We start from the raw sequence: 18937 nt of genomic DNA, 5'->3' as shown, positions 1-18937 counted from the left end.
TGGAGCAAATCACTGTGGCTTGCCAGAGTCTGTATTTGAGATGAGTACTTAAGGAGATGAGTACAAGTGAAGTTGCCTAGTATAGCCCCTAAATCCCTAAATGGACAGTTAATGATTTGTGTCCCAGATCCAGTGAGAGATAGGACAAAGCAAGTTGCATATTTTACAGCACTTGACACTGGCATTATGCAGGAAAGTTTGTACCTTTCCCAATACTGCCATGAAAAGAATTACCAAATATTGGGTATTATACAATATTGGATACTATATCATACGTATCAGGTACTGTAGTGCTGTTCAGCCTTCTGTACAAAAAGCATTTGTACATATTCCTGTACAAATATCTGTACAGAAAGCATTTGTACATATTCCTGTACAAATATCTGTACAGAAAGCACACCCTTCCCAAGCAGGGCTCCTGCCCTTCCTCCCACTGGCCTTCTAATCCAGGCAGTACAATCTCACAGGACTTTCCCAAACGAGAGAAAAAGGGAGGACCCTCCCCAGAATTTAATACTCCCATTTCATCTACCTCCCCAGTGCAACTTATAGACTACATGTGGCAGTTACTATTTGAGTTTTCTTGTAGCGGAATACAGAGAGGCAGAATCACTGTCTCCATCTTACGAAACCTAACCTTCCCAGTGTTAGTGAGCATACATAAAAATGGCTGTGCTACCAGACCAGCAGTACACTGCTCAGCACTGTCTGACAGTAGTACCTTGAAGCCAGAAGTTACGAGGGTCTTTTTGACTGTCAGTCACAGTCACACCTTACCTCAAAAAAGCAGGCAACGAAAACCTGGCCAAACATAGTTCTGGTGCTGCTAGGATTAGAAGGTATCCTAGTGTCAGCCACCTGCGACAGCAGTGTCTGCAGACTTTGAATGCACACCCTCACAAGGTGTCAGCTTCCAACTCCCATCTCTGTGACAGTGCCCAAGCAGAACGGTTACCAAGCTACGGAAAGCTGCTAGCCTCAAAAACCCAACATCTCAGCTCACTTGCAAACGACAGGGCCTGGTTCTGGCAAAAGACTGAATGTGCTCCTCCACTGCTTCCTCACACGAAGAAGAGCTCGCCGCCTGTGCTTGGAAAACGGGCTGCTCAACCATGCACCCCACTACCAATTCACACAGACCATTTAGTTAGCTTCATCAGCTTATGCAGTTGCTCTGATCTAAACCCTCACTCCAGAGCGCTCGTGTAGGGCTATGCGTACATAAGACAAAGGGTATTTCTACAGATTCAAAGTGGAGAAGGAGAGATAATCAACAATATCCCTCAAACAATTAAACTTTGGCAGAATCACACATGAGCAGATGAAAGGTGAAGTGACTTGATGACAGGCTAAGTATTAGCAGGGAGAAAATACCTGACACCAGAGCACCATGCAAGATGGACAAGGATAACAAGATCTGGCAGGCAGAAGTTTGACTTAACCTTAACCTCAGATAAACCATTTTTTTTTTTGGCAGTGTAAACATGAACTGCAGAACCACCAAGGTACACAGGCTTCCCCTGTACTTGGTTCCCTTAAGTTAGTACATACTCCTTCTAAAATCCATTTATCATTTCAGCCTTCGGCTAGAATATTTGAGGAAACGCTGCTCCTGATGCATGCTACAAACATACAAGAGCACAGTGTTCTTTTTCTCACTCAAACCACTCCCCCTGAATAACCCAGGTGTGCCCAGGATTATGGAAAACACAGTGCTGACCATCAGCAAGAAGACTACAGAGGATTTAGATACTAAGGAAGAGAAAACAGGCAGATCCAGAGAAGGGATAAAACAACCTGTCAGCTGGAAGTTGTTAGACAGAATAATTGTCATCTAAAGGCTTTGAGCAGGCTAAAATGATACCCAAGAGATTACCTTTTCTGTCCGATTTCTACAGTCTGAACACGGCTAATATTGACTGGGAATTCCTACATTTTCTTAGAAGTATTTTCCACCACTGATGCTGATTTTCTATAGCCCTCTCCTTGCTTTTGTGGGGAGGAGGGAAAAGATGCTCTGATAATCACACAGCTATGCTGGCGGCGCCAACAAGCAGCATATTGTAATCTTCCTCTGGGTAAAACTGCTCAAACTGACACATCAACTGAATGGGCTCTTTGTAAATATTTAAAATGAGCTGGTGGTACCAGGAATATGCTGCAGGGGACAAGAAAATGACTGCTGAAATCATTTATGTGGTAGTGAAAGATAAGTCTAATTTGTTAAAAAAAATACAGGTCTGACAATCTTGTCAGAAATTTGATTAAAGAAAGAAGAGAAGTAGGACACTTACCACCAGGTTACTAATTATGTAGGAAAAACAGCAGGCTGAGCAGAGGGACAACACATACTGTGAATTAAAAGATTGGGTAACATGACTGGAGGGTGATATACTCTAAGAGATGCTTCCAGGAGAAACACAATATTAGAACTGTATTCCCACCTGCTGAGAAATCTTAGAGATGCCAAGAACCAGGAAATGTCATAGTAACTGGTGACTTCACTGCCTCCACACAGACTGGGTAGCTGTCATACCCCGTCGCCTGCCAAAACCCAATTTTCTACTTGCCACAAATGACTGCTCCATAGAACAATTAATCAAGAAGCCACAAGGAAAGGCCATTCATGACTAGGTTTTAGGCAGTGCTAAAGTACAGCAGAAAATGTTAGTTATCTGTTGCCTGCTCAAACCACAACTATAGCGTGCATCAATTTAACATCCTTCCAGGAGCAACAAAATACCGTAATGGTTTTTTTTTCAAGAAGAGAGAGGCACAAAAATAAGGAAGCACGCTAAGCAAAAAGAACAAGCGGAGACATAAAACACTGACAGGCAGAGATGATTTGAAGACGACAATGGGGGAAAAAAGAATTCAACAAATGCACACAAACCATCAAAAAAATATCTCAGAAAGATCCAAAAAGTCAAAACAATTAAAGAATAGCATCAAAGATAACACAAGTCAAAATTCTTCAGAAAAATGAAGGCCAAATAAAGACATCTCCCAATTGAAATGGAAGTTTGAGAAATTTAAAAAAAAAATACATAAATAAGAATAAATAAATAAATTTTAAAATCCCTTCACAGACACTCCAGGATATTTATAGGGCCAAGAGGTGATCAATTCAAAACAAAAACAAACAAACAAAAAAGCCATCCCCGTAATACCCATCCATTTATTTTTGCACGTGTATTCACTACAGAGGTATTTGGGGAGGCTGCCACTCTGAAACTATTTAAGGAAATGTATCAGATGTCACAGACTGAGAGGTCAGGAAGAAATGCCACAAAACACAGCTATGCTTGAACAGTGACAGCTTGCCAGGACCAGCAAGCACTCACCCAGGACTTGTAAAAGACATCAAGAAATACCCAAACTAAAAGCTGCTGCACGTAGCACTTGCCTTAAAACTGTCTGAATACTAAGAGGAAAACAAAAGCAAATATGACTCCAGATGTAAAAAGCAATTCATGGACATCAGAGGGAATACAGAATAGAAAGTCTGATATGTGTGTTAGGCAGACAGGCCGAAAATACTAATGGAATGAGAGAATGCATGCGTATATGCAATACGCTAGAGGGTTAATCTGGTCTTAGTAAAGGGAAGTTGTGCCTCAAAATCTATTAGTGACACATGAGCTTGGGGCAAAGGAGATTCAGTTGATATACTCTGCATTTTCAGGAGCCATTTGACTAGACCACTCACTGAAAATTTGTAAAGAAACCAAGATAAATTGTGATAAAGGAAAAGGGCCCTGCAGACAGAAAACTCTTTGAGATACAGGACAGTGTATGAATCCATTTTCCAACAGGAGGAGAAATCCTACACAGAGCTGAGCTAGGGCTTGTGCTGCTCAACATTACTCATAAGCTATCTGGGAAAGGACAAAAAAGTACATGATGCTTTTTTGCTGATGTAAGAAGCTATCTCAGAGAACTAAAAAAATTAAAGGCAACTTAAAAATGTCCCTATACACCACACAATCAGCTGACAAAAGTATCTGATGAAATGCAGTGTTGCTCATTTATTTCTCCATACGCATGCCTATGCAATCTTAAACTTATTTATAGAGTAGCAGCCTCTCAAACAGCTATAACCATTCTGGAAGGAAATCTGGAGACATCAGGGCAGTGTTTAGCAGCACTCAGAAAAAGCAAAAAGAATGCCACCAACTATCAGGAGAAGACAGGAAACATTACAGCACAACACAAATCCATCTCCCTCCCACATTTTGAACATTAGCTACAGTTTTCACCACTTCCCTCCATCTCTAGAAATACCCAGAAGTATAAAGAAAAGTGACAAAACTTAGAAGAGATACGGAACAGATTCCACCTGAAAACTAAGTAAACTAGGACTCTCCACCTTAAAAAAAAGACAGCATGAGGAAGGATGTGAGGGGCACTGACATTGAAAGAGTGAGGATGTAATAAGCATTCATGGTCTCTTCTAATGCAAAAACTAGAAAGCAGTGTTTGGTCATGAGACAGGTTCAAGAAGAATTCCCCTCACTCTGAAGACAAACATTTCTACACAGCGTGAGCTAAACTGCAGAGGTCCTTCCCATAGGACATTATGGATGCTAAAAATTTATAGGAGGAAATCTACATTCAGAGTTACTGGCACAAGTCATTAAAAGCAAAAAAGAAAATAAAAATGGAGCAGGCAACCAATAAGAACAGTACTGGACCATGGTTCAAGTCAGCACACCTCAGAGTCTCAGCTGAAAGACTGGTTCCACTGTTTAAGATCACATATATACGGACATTACACAGATCAGTAAATATATAAAACTTAACGTAAAGGCAAGGCTCCCCCATAGCAAATACGCAACAAAGACAAGGTATTCATGTTTTACAATAAGATAAGTTCGCCCCAATCCACCTTTGTCTACTTCTTCCAGCTGTCCTGGCACATCCATCAGTTAAAAGCCCTGCTTTCATACCCTGTTTGAGACAATGGCTCAACTATCCTTGTTACAGTGAAGCAAAAAAAGCAGTCCATATATTGAGGACATGCTCAAGGACAGCAATCAATAGGACACAGCTGAGCAACTTAAATTATCGTCAAATACAGAGTTTAATAAGCTTGAGGCAATACCTTTCTGTACATTCACGTCACCATCAGCACTTTGACGTGCCCTAATCAAAAGTGTGAGTGTGCAGATTAATCCTGTTGACACTTTCCAGGCTCACATAGGATGACAGCGATCAACGTACAGCAACCAGTGTAATAGAGGAGACTGAAGCCTCCTCACCCACGACAATCCCAGCCTAGCCCAGACAGCACCTTCGTCCTTGCTCTCCCCATACCTGTCCAGGTCATAAAGGGTGTGGGAGTTCTCTATCACCACCTCCACGCCAGCCTCCTTGGCCAGTTTGATGATAGCTGCATCTCTCTCCTTACCAAAGGGCTCCGAGTCATATTCGAAGGTGAGACGAGTGACTCCCCATTCCTGCAAGAAACAAAATACACACAGCTGTCAAACAGAAGATTCTTTCTAACCAGCACAATTATGAACAACGATGTCAGAAGTCCTGGCCAATGATAAGCCCTGGAAATTTAGAGGGTTCCTGTGAGGAACAGCAGTGTGGAGTCAAGGTAACCAAAGAATCAACAGTTTTATCAGCTCTAGCAAACATCACATCTGCTATGCAAATTCTTAAACGTTAAGTTTAAAACACATAAGAGGAGGTTTGAGTTCTTCTTTATCAATGTTCTTAGGCTACAGCTCAGTCCTCAAGTCTAACACCACCTTGTTTTGTCACACATGCTGTCAAAAAGTAACCCTACTATCCTGTTCCACCATTTGCAGCAAAAGCACTTCAGAGTGCTCTTTCAACACAAGTTCCACTCAAAACCCTGCATTTTTATATGGAGACTATCATTAAGTAAAATTAATACACACTAAATTTTTTCCACTGTCTCTTTAAAGCCATCACATAATACAGGGCCAATGTCCAACCCAAACAGCAAAAGACAGGTTAGTGAGAAATGCAGGACAAAGGACGGCAACTGAGCAAACCTTTCTGGTCAGCATACTGAAGTATGACACTGCAGTTCAGATTTGAATTCAAGTCCTGCCTTTGGGCAGTTATTTTACCCTAGTCAAGCCACACACCTATTCTGTATCTTCTCACTTGTAATAGATCCCTCACACTTTACATGGAATAGGCCTTATGAAATAGTATTCATCCTCTTCCAGGCTTTTCTAGAGCACAGTTTGCTTTCAAAGACTATGGCCTAGTTTTCCTCAGAAAATGAATCCTATGAGAAGAGGTTTAATGGTTTCCACAGCGACCCTCTCGAGACATCCATCAAGCAGAGCAGCAGCCCACAGATTTGTTTAGCCAACACTTTAGTCAAACACAGCCAGAAACCTACAGAGACTCTAAAAGAAGCCCTCACACAACTAAGACATGAACCACATTCTCCAAGTGAGACAATCTAAATCACCTCAGTATATAGAGGACAGTGTATTCCATCTTGGAATCAGAAAAAAGCACAACGAACATATGGTTTTAGTTCACTAAAGACCATTAAAAAATAATGCCAAAGATGAGGAAGGGAATTTAGAAGCAGAAAATTGCACAAAGCCCATTCTTTTTTAAACTTCCAGATTCCATCCTAAAATGAATATGAGGATGGACAGAAAACAGAAATAGTTATGTACCATTGAATGTTCACCTCAGAGAGGTCCTTCACTCCTTTTTCAAAACCAGAACGTGACAGCAAGGGTCAAACAGGCATGGTCCACGACCTGTCCTGCTCCTATGTGATTTAACAGCTTCCTTTTAAACTTTTCTTTTTTTTATAAGCAAGACAGTATCAGCTAGAAGGCTTGCAAAAGATGGCTTTGGTATTAAAGATACATTTCTGCCTTGAAAGAAAGAAATGAAAAAACATTTAAGGCTATCAGAGATTTCAAGTAAGAATACAAAACTTCACATTCAGGCATTTCCTACAGTTTTGAGAAGGCTACCACTCTGTGCGACACAGTAGCACACAGGAAGCAAAGCACAACCAACCAGAAAACAGTAAACTTTAAGCCAATACGTTGCTGTAGATACACAAAAGATAAGTCATGAATGACTTGTCTCTTAGTATCTAGCCTATAGCAAAGAAAAACTGTAGGAAAAAAAAAACATACCAAAGGGACTGTGAGCAAACTTCAGTGAACAAATGACACACTTTTCTTTGATAGAAGAGTTAAAATTGCAGATTTGTGCAAAAGTAAAACAAAAAACCTCTGCAAAGGTTATTAGAGAGCTAACAAGCACACTTCTCATCATATCCAGACATAACAGTGCCTTTCCAGCAACTGTTATTGATAACATAGCTCAGACGAATATGATTTATGCTTTTGCTGCCAGTAGCTAAGTGTTGCATTACCACATATGACATAACTCTCCTCTCTGCAGCAGCTGACAACAAGGCATGAGTTGCTGCTAATTCACTGTTCAGTGCAGCAGCTCTGGAGAAGCCTGAACTCCCATGAAAGCCATGCATTTACCATATGACAGCACGATACCCCCATCCCCGACATTCTTTCCAGCTCCGCTACAGCACATCTAAGATAGTCATTAACTCACCTGCCCAGACAAGATACAACAAAGACTGCAGCAAAAATCACATCTGGCTTATTCCACAACCATCACTCCAAACACCAGATTTCCACAACTTACTGTTTTTTTACCAAAATGGGCATTTTTTTCCAACAAAGTTTTAATTACCCTGTGAATATCTTGAAGCAAAATAAGGAGGGCAAGGACTACTAGCCAGAATTTGTGATGAAAAGATAAAAATAATCCAGATTCTGAAAACACTAAAAGTCGCACATAGTTTCTATCATGTGTTAAGATGCAGAAGCCAAAACTAGCATCAGTGTCCCTTCTGGCCTGCATAGTCTGATTCTCCTCCCTAGTACTGCCCTTCTCCAGAAAATACATATCAGAATAATATACAGCAGCAGGGTATAGATTCAAGTTTAACTCTCCTTCTCAGCAGCTGGTCTATTAGCAGGCTTGGGGACGCTAGTTCTGTCAACTGCATGCAAGGTACAGTCCACATGATAAATCCAACCCATAAAGCTATTGTGAACTATGTTTTTTTTTTCCTTAGCTTTGCCACTCAAACAAAGACACCATCAAAAAGATTCAAAGGCAATGAGAAATACAATCTTAGAGCTGGACAGAGAACAATGATGCTGCCTGAGGAACCTGGATATTCAAGCAGATGCTCTTGCCAGCCTTGTGTCTCTCTCAACCTGTGGCACTGATGTATTCCTTTAGAAATGTATCCCACTAATCATCGACCACGAGGTCACTGCGTATTCCACCACCCTAAACAGTACATCAGCAGAAAGCTCAGACCCAAGCTGTATTCTGCTGTTGAGTTGACTGAACTGCAACCCTGAACAAAAGGAGAAGAGGAAGGCCAGCTGAAAAATGCTCCCGAGTTTTGAAATTTTAAAACAAAGCCCTATTTGCAATGCACGTACAGATCAATATGCTCTGTCAGTTGCCTGTAAAGGTGTACGGACACAGCAGTCTTCCTGAGTAAGAGCTTCAGGAAGAAAATGGCCAGTAGGGAAGCAGCTATCTACACAGAGGAGTCAGTGTGCTACGGTGCAGCCCTATGAAGTCTGACTTACAGAAACAAAGGAAAAGACCACCATCCAAAGAGAAGCCCAAGCACTCTGGTACTAGGTCACACCCTGCTACTAAATTCCTTTGCAAGTCTGAGTGTACTTGGCTGCCAAGCCGGTCCTTACAGATAATGGTTAGTTATAGTTAAGGAGAAAAGTTTGTGAAGAATTACTTATAAAAAGAACCCGAGGAGATGTCCAAACAACTAGTAAATAATTAGCAAGTGAAAACAAGGACTTCAGTTTTTCTTCACTATGCTCCAGAAAATGATTCCATTCTCTTACTTTAAAGAGTCTTGGGAAGACATCTGTTGGCTGCCCTCGCACAACAAACAGGCGAGAGTTGAGTTTCCTTAAACTGTTGTCCAGATCTTCCAGGGACTGGAGCAGAAATCTGCAGAGAAGAAACAGCAGCAGTTAGTCAGTCCAGTTACATCTAAAATACAAATAAGGAGAATTTACATGGAACTCCAGCTAAACTTCATCACCAAATCAAACTGCAAGTTAGGACAAGAAGCAGAAAACAAGAATTTGTATTTATCCCTGGTTTGTCTACCAATTGCTATGAGGGTACAGTGCCAGCTAGCTCCCAGCCATCCATACACGTGTTTCGCTCGCCCAGATGCAAGAGATTTTAAGATTTTCTTCTTCCTGCAACACCCGTCCTGTGTTCTCTCTCAGAGCAGGCAGCACCCCCGCCACCTGTTCTCTCTACATTACGACATGGAGAAAAGTATAAACCATATTAATTCCCTACAGTATATTCTTTCATGGATTCTGGGGCAAGAGGGTTTTCCCATGTGAAGTAGAAAGATGCTGGCACACTCTTCTAAGGAAAGTGATGAATTACTGTGCAAGTTTTACAATTCTGGCTACAAACAGGCAATGTCATAGCAAAGAAAGGTACGCTCCTAGCTTGTTAGTATAAACAAGAGACTGAGCAGCAAGATTTCCCGAGGCAAGAATCACCTGTAGTTGGAATAGCTGCATACAGAACTACAATTTATCTTCCACTATGAAGACACAAAGATGAGCACATGCCAAGACATTCATCTATTCCCTCCCACACCGAAATGGTAAAAAAGCATTTAGATGCTTTTTGCGTTTAATGATGTGTCTTGCCAATCTTGCCTTATGCTACAAAACATCAAATGTATCATCTTTGCTTTCACAGCCACAGGTATCAACCCATCTACATTGTCACTTCACTTCCTTTTGTTTAACAAGGCAAAAGACACCAGCTTTAAAACTTTAATCTCCGTGAGAGCACATGGCACTGCTGGCAAACCCATAACCCTTTGTAAGCAAGCCTGCCAGCCTCTCCCTCATTCCTATATGCACACTGCAGCGTGACGGGCAAGACATGAGTATCTGCATCATCTCCCTTAAGATCACACACAGCTAAGGAATGCTAAGCTACAACTGCCCTGCAAAGTGGATACTTCCTTTCTCAGCTGCACTGCCCATAAAATGAATTGACAAGCTCTGAGACAGAACAAGGTCCCTCTGCACATCCTGAGAGAGAGAGACTCGAGGTTCATGGAAAGAAGGGCCCAGTATCGCAGTACAGAACACCCAACCAGTTCTGGGCAACCAAAAGAAACTACTCCCCTATCCTCAGCCCACTATCCTACTTTTTTTTGTAGGAATATCAACATTCTATTGTCTTCCTAAAATTAAACAAGGGTTAGTCCTATACAAGTCACACATTCCCGTGCAGTTAAATAATAATGGACTTTCAACATAATAAATTTCTGGGGGGGGGTAGGTAAAACACAAACATTTGCTTTTGGAGCACAGAACTCTAAATACAAGTAACTGCATGAAAAAATAGCAAAACAAAGCCAAAGTTCCAAATGGGAACCCTCGGAACTGCAGTAAACATACATAACTTGCTAATACATTTCTGCCTAACAGACAGTGGTGCTAATTCCTGAGATCTGCAGTAGATACAAATCTAGAAGGAGCCATGATTTTTAAAAACTTAACCTGCTCATATATTCCACGAATACAAGGTAAATGAAACCACTACCTACTTCCCTCCCTCCACAATATTGGTGGAAACAAACAAGGATTAAATGGATCAGGAATTAATCTTTTAGGGGCACTGCTTTGGTTCTTCAAAATGAGGACAGTTCGCAACAACAACAGCAGCACGTGAAAGGCATTTCTGTCGGCTATCGCCTGTAGAATCTGGTCTTAAGAGAGATCACTTCAGGCTCCTGGCATATTTAGCAGTAACAGAATCCACAATTTTCTGTAATTCAAACATCTACATTTAAGCAGTAACAGATTCCATAGTTTTATTTAATTTGAACATCTACATTGTGGTCATTTCAACACATTTACAACGTTTAAGCCATTCTCTGATGCTGGTTCCAGAAATGCTTAGACATCACCCACACTATCCCACTCCTCTAAGATGAGGTTAAGGTGCACAGCAGAGGCAATCGGTTACAAGTGCAGCTTCCCGAACGTACAGCCACGTGATATTTCAAAGAGCACTTAAAGGATTTTAAGCCAGGTGGGTCGAGAACCCCCTCAGTGGGGCAGTGCAGGGTGAGATCTGCTTCTCTTGGATGCCGGGGAGTCTTGGAGAGGAAAAACTCTACCTGGACTGGGTTTCCAGATGTTTAGGCAGCCGAGACCTGACACAATAGTATTATGTAATACTGGTACATAAGGTCTTGCTCTCTGCATGGATATTATAGAATCATAGAATAGTTTGGGTTGGAAGGGATCTTAAAAATCACCCAGTTCCAACCCCCCTGCCACGGGCAAGGACATGTCCCACTAGATCAGGTTGCCCAAGGCCCCATCCAACCTGGCCCTGAACACCTCCAGGGATGGGGCAGCCACAACTTCCCTGGGCAACCTGTGCCAGTGCCTCACCACTCCCATGGTGAAGAAATTCCTCCTAATGTTTAGCCCAAATCTGCCCCTCTCCAGTTTATACCCATTGCCCCTAGTCCTATCACTACAGGCCTTTGTGAAGTCCCTCACCAGCTTTCTTGTAGCCCCTTCAGGTACTGGAAGGTTCACTATAAGATCTCCCTGGAGCCTTCTCTTCTCCAGGCTGAACAACCCCAACTGTCTCAGCCTGTCCTCGTACGAGAGGTGCTCCAGCCCTCTGATCATCCTTGTAGCCCTCCTCTGGACCCGTTCCAACGGCTCCCTATCCTTCCTAGATTGAGGATTGCAAAACTGGACACAACACGACAAACTCTCTATATTTTCCCGTCTGTAGAGAGAGGAAAAGCCCGAACAACTTCATCTCTACCTTCCTAGCAGCAGCCAACTTGTATTTCCTTAAAACTTTGGGGGATGGGAAGGAGGCGGGCGCACAAGCGTAGGCGCACCCTGCAGCCGAAGGGCAGAGGGAAGGCGCGGTGCCATCGCGCAGCTCCGAGCGTTCCCCGTCTTCGAATTTAGGGGAAAAAAAGCGCCATCTGAAGCCAAACGCCCACCGGCTGCCGCTCTCATCCATTCCCCCAGCTGCCAAGAAGAAACGTCTAATGACATTACATAAAGTTGAAGGCACCCTCCCACACGCGGGCCAGTTAACCGGGGCCAACCGGGGGCGACAATCTCCGTCCTGCACCGGGAGGGGACTCTCCCCACTCACCGCCAGCGGTTGATGCCCACAGCGGAGGAGGCTGCGAACCAAGGGTCCAGGATATAGATGCAACGCAAAGACGAGGCGTCCCGCAGCGCCTCCTGCAACGCCGGGTTGTCGTGGAGGCGCAGCCCGCGGCGAAACCAATGCACCGAGCGACAAAAAGACGGAGCCGCAACCGGGGAAGCCCCCGGCCCGGCCGCCGCCATCCCAGCTACCGAGAGCGGCTGCGCCTCGCGCGCGCGCGCCGCCTGGTCAAGCCCCGCCCCCTCCGCGCTTCCGCGTCTTCAGCCAGTCAGCGCGGAGGGGGCGGGGCTTGGCTGAACATAAGAGGTATAAAAGGCGCTCTGCCGCCCCCCAGCGCATCAGTGCGGAGGTGGATGCCATGGGAGCGGGCGCAGGCGCCGCGCCTGTTCCCGGCTTTCGCCCCGCCGTCATCGTCGCCTTCCCATGCGGCGTTAAAGGTGTCAGTGCCCGTAAAAAGAAAAAATAAACACCCCCAAAATCACAAAAAAAAACCTGCGAAAAACACACCACAACAGAACTCCCCCAAACAAAACCCCCTCCCCAAGACCCCCAAAAACCCAACCCCTTACCAACCTCCCCAAAAACCAAAAGTCCCAAACAGAAAAAAATTCCAACCTCTAAATACCAGAAAACAAAAAAACCCAAATCTCCCCATAAAACCCACCAACCCTCCCACAAAGAAACAACCCCCCAAAAAAAAATCCAAAACAAAAAAAAACCCTAACAAAAAAAACAACTCCCAAAACAAAAAAAAAAACCCACCCAACCCATCCAAAACTAAGAAACCAACTCCTTCCCCCCTCCAAACCCCCCAAAATCACCACCTCCCCCAAACAAACAAAAAGACACCACCCCTTCCCCCTCAACCCTACAAAAAAACAAGCAAAGGAGAAAAAAATCCCAAACAATCAAGGACCGCAAATTGCAGCCTGCACCAAAAAGGAGCAGGCATCATTGGTCATGAAACCTGAAGCAGGAGCCCCTCCAAATTAGACAGGAACATATTCTGGGCAGAAATGGAGTGTGTGTCTGTAGGAGTGGCCAGACATCACACATGGGGCATGGTAAAATCACAGAATGACCTGTGTCATTAATAGACACAAAAGGATCCTTGACTCCAACTCCTGTCTCTGTGTAGGACAACCCCAACATTCCTGCCACGTGTCTGAGGGTGTTGTCCAAATGCTTCTTGAACGTTGCCAGTCTTGGCACCATGAATACTTCCCTGGGGAGCTGTTCTTGTGCTCCACCGCTCTCTGAGTGAAGAAATTTTTCCTAATATTCAGCCCAACCCTCCCCTGGCACATCTTCCTGCCATTCCCTCAGGTCCCATCATTCGTCATCAAAGAAGAGATCAGCACCTGCTCCTCCTTCTTCCCTCGTGAAGAAGCAGTAAACTCTGATGAGGTCTCCTCTCAGTCTCCTCTTCTCCAGGCCGAGCAGACAAAGTGACTTCAGCCACTGCTCATACGGCTTCCCCTCTAAGCCCTCCACCAGCTTTGTGGCCCTCCTCTGGACACTCTCCAGTAGCTTATATCCTTTGTATACTGTGGTGCCCAAAACTGCACGTGGTACTGGAGGTGATGCTGCAGCAGTGGGGAAGAGAGTGGGACAATCACCTTCCTTGACCGGCTAGCAATGCTGTGCTTGATGCACCCCAAGACACGGTTGGCCCTCAGCTGCCAGGGCACTCTGTTGGCTCATGTTCTACTTGACATCAACCAGAACCCCCCAGATAACTTTCCACAGGGCTGCTCTACAGCTACTCGCTCCCCAGTCTGTATGGACATCTGAGGTTGCTGTGTCTCGGAGGCAAAACACAGCACTTGCCCTTGTTAAGTTTCAGGTGGTTGGTGACTAGTACATCATGTAGGATCTGAATGGCAGGGTACAAAGCAGTCACATCAACTGTCCAGGATTGCTCTCCAACCCTTTAAATATAAATAATATAAAGGGTTTAGAAAGCTGGTGCAAAGTCATAGCTGACTGTAGGGTATTGCTGCTGACCCCTGGGATCAGAAATCACAGCAGAGTAACCTCAGGTGGCACTTGCATAGGACCAGATGTGGGGCAGAGATTTCTGCAGAATGAACTCTTCAGGTAAAGGGATTGATGCAGTTCAAGGTTTCACCAAGCTGGGCATTTAAAAGAAACAAGCCAAAAGACAAATTGCAAACACCAGAGGAGACCCAAAGTAGGTATGGAAGAAGTCCCCTGAAACAAGCTGAATTAGTAACAACCCCGTTTTCAAAACACAAGAGGACAAGTGCTGCAGACCCCATGAACTCGGATCTCCACCCTCCAGAAGAAAGTGCTTCAGACTAGCTTCTTCTTCCCCTCTTGCCTGTCACCAAGAGGCAGAAGCCAAGCTTGCTCCCCCCCAACCCCCAAAAAGGCCACTTGAGAGAGCAAGCTCCCCCTCACAGTACAGAGTGCAGAGGGAATGAGAAGTTTCATCCCCAGTTTTTAGCATGATTTCCTGAACTAAGGTACCAGGTGGAGAGAAACACAGAAGACCTCAGCAGGATGTAATACTGACTCTTTGGCAAGGAGATTTGAGGTCACTGCTGCCGTTTAGGCTTCTAGAGAATCAAAAGGGAGGGAATTTCCCATCCTCTGCAATGAATGGGGCAACACAAAGAACAGCTGTTGCTTTTACAGCAGAACAATTTACTGGAATCTACCCTCACCCCACCAGTCTGGCTACCTGCCTCTTCCTTACCCGGAAGTTCAGGATTTTATAACTTCAAACAGGTTCATTCAGTTAATTCTAAATCCCCAACTACATGAAGCTCCCATCCCAGTCTTTGTCCAACCCCACAGAGATGCAAATTGTCCAGATTAGGTCAATAACAACATCCATTTAAAAAAAAAAAAATCACAAAAACACCTGATTGCTCTCTACAACACATGCTTTCCCCAGCTCTGATATAGGCTGAGATCCCATGGATAAAACACGATCCAGTCAGGTCTTTGGCTCTGGTTCCTGACAGAGTACCCCATATGCTTTGCAGGTGAATTTTTTCCTGCTTCTTGCTCTTGTCCCCATGAGGAAATGAACACCAAAGCATAAGGTCCTGGGCACAGAAATGGAGGTGCAGGAGCTGCCTACACACCACTCTCATTTCTTTCGCTGCTTTTGACATTAGGATCCTCTTGCATCTTTCTCATCTCCAGCCCTTTCACCCATGTGTAGGCAAAGGAGCCCCCCAGAACCATCAAGTTACTTGTCCACCACAAGAAGCTCTTTGTCTCCTCAAAGTAGATAACAGCCAGCACTGTTTGGGCACAGGCCTTGGCTGTCCCAGACACATTGTGAGTCAGTGGGCTAGTGAACTTAATCTGAAGTCCAGTCACATACCCAATAGCAAAGCCAAACACTCCCCCCAGGGTCATCATGCCCCAAAAACTGGGGCTCCACAGCTTGTCGAAGTGGTAGAGGGTGCGGAACTCGCCCAGCAGCATCATGAAGGGGAAGAACAGGACACAAGCATTGACGTTGTTGTAGAAGGTCAGGCGCCAGATGCTACCATCCACCACAGGCAGCACCTTCTTGGTGTAGATGGCATTGAGTGAAACACAGAGGCTTGCTAAGATCCCAAAGAATATACCTGTCCATGACAGAGTGCCTTCTGCTCCTTCCTGGTCAACACCCAGCCAGAAGCCACCTGCAACCAAAGAAATCAGGCATCTCAACAACTGCAAAAGGACTCAAAACATTCAGCAATTCATCATACACTTTACAGTGAACAACCACAACCACAAGCAGAGACAAGCTTAAAGGCTTCCCGTTTCTACTAGGTGAACCCACAAAGTGTCATGACTAGTGTCGTGGGAAGATTTATTTTGGGAGTGTGGGTAATTTACTGGGCTATCATGTGATCTCAGAGGACTGATTCCCACACAGCACAAGCTTAGAAATTACTCTGTGATTCTGAAGGACCATGAACTAAAGTTAAAACTAATCTTTGTATATAGGTCATTTTCAGAAGGAGATCATATGATCATTTTAATTGAAAAGGCAGTAAACTGAGACACAAGAAGTGAAAAATATTGCTCAAGGTTGAAAAAAAAAAAAGGAAAAAAAACCGCCTTAGAGGCTGTGCTGCCCTGTTAACAGGAAAAGGAAGACAGGTCAGAAAGAGGATGGAAAGACAGTAAACGCACGGATGTACTACTAATGAGCTGGATTGAAAAAAAAATATCACAAGGCAGAAACTGCCCGCAGTATCTTCAACACGTTAAACTTCCTTGATGGGTAAATCTTTAACCACCACTGAAAACAGGAGCTACAAGCTTTGTGCCTCCAGGGCGTAGAGAGACACCTCTCCCCATCCAGATCATAAGCAAAACATAAGAGGGGAGAAGAGCTACTGAACAAGCACTGCATGACTTCTCCATTTGCTGCTTCATGTTGGAGTCTGTCTGGGAAGTTGCCTGCAAAGCAGCTAATGTGCTTCAAACTAAGCCCAAATACAAATGGGTTCAGTGCACAGACAGGAGAGGCTTTGCAACAGGCCACAGAGGATGGTCAGCTACGGTGCTATAGGGATACAGGCAATGCTCCCACAGCAAAAGAAGTCGGTACCAGGGGACAGAGTATTAGAAACCCCATAGGGCTGGCAGATGCCATTGCTTTGGGAAAAATATGAAAAAGACTAGCTGAGAGCAATTGCTTGCATCACGTGGGTGGAACAAACAGTAGCTGCGCTCCTGTTCACCTCTTCTGTGGAAAGGAGATTCTCTTGTTTCCTTTTCATCCAAGTCCATCTACTTGCCTAAGTACCAAAGCGAACACTTATCCACCTGCAACAGGACTGAAGTCAACATTTCACCACCCTTGGCATCTAAACAGCCCTCCAGTGGAAGAAAGCCTTTGGCATTAGCGATACCATTGGAATGAACGACGTGTAAGAGATTTCTGTTAAGCCAGTCAGTGCCCTGCCCCACATCCTGACCACATAACCAGACCTTCTGGTAGGGCTTTACAGTTGGCTTGATCAGCTAACTTTTCATCACATGCATTCAGCCTGTCTGAATAGGCTGGCTCCATTGTGTGGTCCCAATGGTGCTGACATAAATACTGATTAAACAAAGTTAATGATAAACGAGCACTTGAGAAGGAGGGAGAAAGCCACCTCCTGTTTCAGGGAGGAAAAGTAAAGGGTAGGGCAGGTTAAACACTACAAAGTCGATAGGTTCTAATGTTCAAAGAAAAGAGCGAGCCACGGGCAAGTAAGAGGAAAGCTGGAGAGGGACTATTTCTCTACAAGGAAGCTGGAGAGGGACTATTTCTCTACAAGGAAGCTGGAGAGGGACTATTTGTAAAGGCTTGTGGTGATAGGATGAGGAGGAACGGGTATAAACTGGAGAGGGGCAGATTTAGACTACACATTAGGAAGGATTTCTTCACCATGAGAGTGGTGAGACACTGGAACAGGTTGCCAAGAGAAGCTGTGGCTGCCCCATCCCTGGAGGTGTTCAAGGCCAGGTTGGATGGGGCCTTGGGCAGCCTGAGCTAGTGGGATGTCCCTGCCCATGGCAGGGGGGTTGGAACTGGATGATCTTTAAGGTCCTTTCCAACCCTAACTGTTCTATGACTCTATGATTCTATAATTCCCTTTCTTGATGAGTTCCACACATTCTCCAGCCACGCAAAGTGGGTTGTGGGAGATGAAGGAAGGTGCGAACCCTGAGCTACCCCACCTCGCCAGGGAGATGTTTGGCACATGGGGATGGCTTCGAGTTTACGGATCTGCTGCCAGGGTGGGAGCAGCCCCTTCCCGCGCCCCTCACCTATGATGACTCCGCAGGCCAGGAGGGCGTAGAGGGAGGTGGTCTGCTTGAGGAGCAGGTAGGAGAGCAGCACGTTGAAGACGGTGGTGAGGGAGCGGCCAACGTTGTAGAAGGCGACGCCGACGTGCTTGAGGCAGAGGTTGTTGGAGGTGACCATGCCGATGAAGACGGCAGAGAGGGGCAGCACGCTGCGGGACACCTTGGCGTCGAGGCGGAGGGCGGGCAGCGCGGGGCAGGGGGGGCCGCAGGCTGCCCCCAGGCTCAGCCCCAGGCACAGCGCGGCCGTCAGCGCGCACTGGAAGAAGGTGACGAAGAGCGGGGCGTCAAGGCGCAGCGAGGGGCTGTCCAGCAGATACTTGTTGAGGAAGACCATGGCGATGGAGATGAACCAGTAGAGGCAGACCACCAGCGCGATGCGCAGCGCCCGCAGCACGAAGGGCGCCTCCGCCTCCGCCGCCCCGAGGCCGCCGCCCGGCGCCATGCGCAGCGCCCCGCTGCGCGGCAGCTGCGCCCGGATCATCGCCCCGCCCCCGGCTGCGCCGTGCGCTGGGAGGGACCCGCGCGCCACGCCCCGCGCCGAGGGGAGAGAAGGGGAGGCGGAGCGGGGTGGGGTCCAGACAGCCGGGAGGGGGAGGGGGAGCGGGGAGCCGGGAAGGGGAGATGGGAGGGGGCGACGGGGGAAACGGGGAGACGGAGACGGGACAGTGCGGTGGAGGGGAAACGGGGCGATGGCGTAGGGGGGAGATGGAGACGGTAGGGGGAGATGGAGAGGGGAGGAAGCGATGGAGCTGGGAGAGGGTGGTAGAGGGGGCGAGGGAGCCGGGAGGGAGTGGGGGAGCCGGGAGGG

At 45.7% G+C, this 18937-nt stretch overlaps 1 protein-coding gene across 3 annotated transcripts in view; it reads right to left on the bottom strand.

The window, feature by feature from the left end:
- The window catches only part of CRY2 (cryptochrome circadian regulator 2), a 29737-nt gene extending 11092 nt beyond the window's left edge, over positions 1-18645 (bottom strand). Inside the window, exons 1-4 of one of the 3 annotated variants that reach the window (XM_054067623.1) lie at positions 18091-18627; positions 15656-15962; positions 8937-9045; positions 5317-5459 (exon numbers count right to left, since the gene is read on the bottom strand). In XM_054067623.1, the coding sequence (XP_053923598.1) occupies positions 5317-5459; positions 8937-9045; positions 15656-15962; positions 18091-18610 (1079 nt within the window). In that variant the 5' untranslated portion in view covers positions 18611-18627. Of the gene's footprint in view, positions 1-5316; positions 5460-8936; positions 9046-12276; positions 12527-13655; positions 15963-18090 lie in introns of those variants that run through there. The other 2 variants (XM_009570077.2, XR_008449997.1) reach the window with 2 other exon arrangements.
- Positions 18646-18937: the final 292 nt, after the last annotated feature.

This window comes from Cuculus canorus, chromosome 5 (genome assembly GCF_017976375.1).
Source record: "Cuculus canorus isolate bCucCan1 chromosome 5, bCucCan1.pri, whole genome shotgun sequence".
In the NCBI taxonomy this organism is placed as follows: domain Eukaryota; kingdom Metazoa; phylum Chordata; class Aves; order Cuculiformes; family Cuculidae; genus Cuculus; species Cuculus canorus.
This window is presented reverse-complemented; position numbering and strand designations above follow the sequence as displayed.